Below are 3,698 nucleotides of genomic sequence, written 5' to 3'. Positions count from 1 at the left end.
GGACCCCCGGATGGAACCCCTCTCTGGGAATCTGGGTTCTGGGACAAAGGTGTCCTAGAGGCAGCAGGGGTGGGGTGGGGTGGAGTGGCCCAATTAGAAGCAAAGAACAGGACAGACCTCAGCCTCCTGGCAAACAGCTGAGTGCAGCGCATCTGCGGCAAGAGGGTCTGGGAGCCTACGGCGGAGCTGAGCGGGCGGTGAGCAGGGGAAGTGGGTGATGACACAGCACTGGGGGAGGTGGTGCTGGCCGGGGCTCGGCTGGCCTCCGAGGGAAGCGTGCCTGCTGTCCACGGGCACCCCAGGCCTGGGCAGCAGGCAATAGCTGGGTGCTCAGTGGCTGGGCCACCCTTCTGGGGCGGGGGCCACCTCCACGCAGGATGGCCTCCCTTTCCCTGAGGTCCCGCGGGCCCTCTCCTCCTCCTGCCTCCCGTGCCTGCCCCGTGCGTCACCTCCAGGCCTTTCCAGAGGCCAGCCGGGGTTGGGGACACGGTCCTGGACCCTGGCTGGGCGCCCTTCCTGTGGCCGCCTCCCCTCAGCAGCCAGAGGACTAGAGGGGGAGGCGGGGTGAGGATGGCAGTGATGCCAAAGGTCACCTCGGGGCGGGGGCGAGGGCGGGACAGGAGCGGGAAGGTACCCTGGTTGCCCTCCTCCTGAGCAGATGAAAGGACGGCGTTTCCAGGTGGGGCTGGGTGCAGGGGTGCAGCTGTGATTTCAGGGCATCCCCGTGCAGCCGCGGCTGTGATTTGAGAACCTCCGGCTTCTCGAGTAATTAATCTGGGAGCTGCCAATGCATAATGCCGGTGAGTGTCTGGTCTTCGGGGAAGCTTGGGCTGGGAGGATGGGGCCTGGGGTGAGCCCGAGGAGACAGACTCTCTTCCTGTGTCCTGTGCAGGGGTAAGCCCCGCTCCAAGGCTTCGGGCTTTGGGGGGCCTGGCGGTAGCGGCTCTTCTCTCGGCCCTCTGGCTCCTGTGGCTGCTCAGATCGGCCCCTGGGGGAGCTCCGGCGCCCCAGCCCACAATCACCATCCTCATCTGGCAGTGGCCCTTCACCAGCCAGCCCCCAGAGCTGCCCAGCAATACCTGCGCCAGCTACGGTGTGGCCCACTGCCGCCTGACCACCAACCGCAGCCTGCTGGCCAGCGCCAATGCCGTGGTCTTCCACCACCGAGAGCTGCAGACCCGGCAGGCCCGCCTGCCCCTGGCCGAGCGGCCGCGAGGGCAGCCCTGGGTGTGGGCCTCCATGGAGTCGCCCAGCCACACCCGCGGCCTCGGCCGCCTCCGTGGGGTCTTCAACTGGGTGCTGAGCTACCGGCGTGACTCAGACATCTTCGTGCCCTACGGCCGCCTGGAGCCCCGTGAGGGGCCTGCGCCGCCGCTGCCGGCCAAGAGCAGGGTGGCCGCCTGGGTGGTCAGCAACTTCCAGGAGCGACAGCGGCGCGTGCAGCTGTACCGGCAGCTGGCGCCCCACCTGCAGGTGGACGTGTTCGGCCGTGCCACCAAGCAGCCCCTGTGCGCCGACTGCCTGCTGCCCACCGTGGCCCGGTACCTCTTCTACCTGTCCTTCGAGAACTCCCAGCACCGGGACTACATCACCGAGAAGTTCTGGCGCAATGCGCTGCTGGCCGGCACGGTGCCCGTGGTCCTGGGCCCCTCGAGGGGCACCTACGAGGCCTTCGCCCCACCTGATGCCTTTGTGCACGTGGACGACTTCGGTTCGGCCCACGAGCTGGCCGCCTTCCTCGCTGGCATGAACGAGAGCCGCTATCGGCGCTACTTCGCCTGGCGAGACCGGCTCCGAGTGCGGCTGTTCGGCGACTGGCGGGAACGCTTCTGTGCCATCTGCGCCCGCTACCCCCACCTGCCCCGTGGCCAGGCCTACCAGGACCTCGAGGGCTGGTTCCAGACCTGAACTCTGCCGGCTGGAGGAGGCAGGGGAAGGTGGCTGGGAGCCGGAGGCGTGGGCGGAGGCCTGGGTGTTGAAATCCAACCCACCGGCATCCGACCAACCCCCAAGGGCAACCCACAGGCTGACTTGGGTGCTGGGGATGGAGGCCAGGAAGCAGGGGTAGCCTTGGCAGGCTGCCCGGAGGCGGAGGCGGGTGGGCACTGGAGCCACTATTTGGGGGCAGAGGTGTGAGCAGGGAGGGAGCAATGGGGGTGCACGTCGCTGGGGCCCATCAGAGATGACAGGCTACAGAGGCCCTCCCTCCCCACCTTGATCATACCTTGGGCCGGTCAAGGCTGTCCTCCTGAGGTCTGTGGGGGCAAAACCTGGGCCCCCGACCTCTGTAGCCACAGTCCCCTCGTCCGGGATGTGCAGGCTGGAGCCCCGCGTACAGACCTGGGTGGCCCGGACCCGAGACAGCCAACCAACTTCTTGGGCTTTTGGCAGCCTGCAGTCAGTCCCCTCGGGGGAGGGGACACCAATCAATAAAGAAACAAAGGACACGGATGGCATGGCACGCGTCGAGTCTGCTTCCCGCTGCCACCCTGGCCACACGGGTCTTTGTCCTGGCCGGATCCCGCCCTCTCCATCCCAGACCTCTGTCCTCCCAGCTTGCTTCAGCCACACTGAATGGCACCGCAGCAGAGAGGCTTCCCTGACTCCCCAAAGGCCTAGGGGCGGAGAGCAGAGGCCAAGGACAGAAATGCGGCTGGGGCGGGGGAAGGTGCCCCATCTCGAAGGCCTTGGGATTTCATTCTCAGGCTGCAGGGTGTCTGAGGTGTGACGAGGTCTGGTTTTTGACGTGGGGTTCTCTCTGACTGGTGGCTGGCGGCAGCATGGGCATCGAGGAGGCACCAAGGTTACTGCTGCAGCCAAGGGAGCCCTTGTGGCAGGCTGTGCGGGGGGAGGGGAGGCTGACGGTGAGCCTCTGGGTGGTACTGACAGGGCCCCAGGAGCGCATTCGCCCCTGCCCCAGGTGGGGTGGGCAGCAGGTGGAGGCAGGAAGCTGCCCACCCCCTTGGCAGTGGCTTGTGGGAAAGGCCCGCCGGTGACTTCCTGCCCTGCCCTAGCCCCGGTACTGGCCGAGGAGAAGGAAGTGTCCTCAGGCTGCAGGGTGGAGCGGTTGGGGATTGTGCTCTGCCCCTCTTCCCGGGACTGCTTCTCCTCGCACCGTGAGGAAGGAGCTGGGACGGGGTGGGGAGGCGCGGCCCCCAGATCTGCCACTCAGTTTAGGATGCGTCTTCTTTGTGCAGCCCAGACGCTGGACACCACTCGGTTTGCCCGTCCCGTTCACAAGTTGGGAAACTGAGGCTGGGAGGAGCCATCAGAACCCACCGCCAGGCCTCTGTTCCCCGCAGGGGCCGGCCTGACCTCTGCTGGCCTCCCTGGGAATGGACCGCCCCACCCGGCTCAGACCTGGCCTCCGGCTGTCCCGCCGCTTGGCTCCGGCAGGCACCAAACCACCTCTGCGGAATTCACTGGACCCCAGACTCCCTGTGCAGAGGCCAGACTCACCCTCGCATATAGGGAGAAAAATGAGCCACTCACAGAGGGAGCAGCCTCAGTCTCCCCGAACTCCGGCCTACCCCACCTGCAGGGAGCAATTCTCTCTCTGGGTCCCTTCCCTTCCTCGCTGGGCCCAGGGAGCTGCAGCCCCGGCCGAGCCCAGCCAGGCCAGTCCTGCTACTTGGTCACCAAGCGGCTCATTCACAAGGAACGCAGGAAACTCTGACAGGGGTAGGGCAGCCCACCTG

At 66.7% G+C, this 3,698-nt stretch overlaps 1 protein-coding gene across 1 annotated transcript; it reads left to right on the top strand.

Moving 5' to 3' along the window:
* The first annotated feature begins 794 nt into the window (after positions 1-794).
* On the top strand, positions 795-2,451 carry FUT7 (fucosyltransferase 7). The gene is given in 3 exon segments (XM_089914042.1): positions 795-846; positions 849-886; positions 889-2,451. Coding segments are annotated over 3 exon segments (1,110 nt in total). The 3' UTR covers positions 1,909-2,451.
* The last annotated feature ends 1,247 nt before the right edge of the window (positions 2,452-3,698 follow it).

Source organism: Delphinapterus leucas, chromosome 6 (assembly GCF_059928025.1).
Source record: "Delphinapterus leucas isolate spDelLeu-1000000601 "Yukka" chromosome 6, BTC_Dleu_Yukka2, whole genome shotgun sequence".
Classification (NCBI taxonomy): domain Eukaryota; kingdom Metazoa; phylum Chordata; class Mammalia; order Artiodactyla; family Monodontidae; genus Delphinapterus; species Delphinapterus leucas.
Note: the sequence above shows the minus strand (reverse complement) of the source record. Positions and strands in the feature narration are given on the sequence as shown.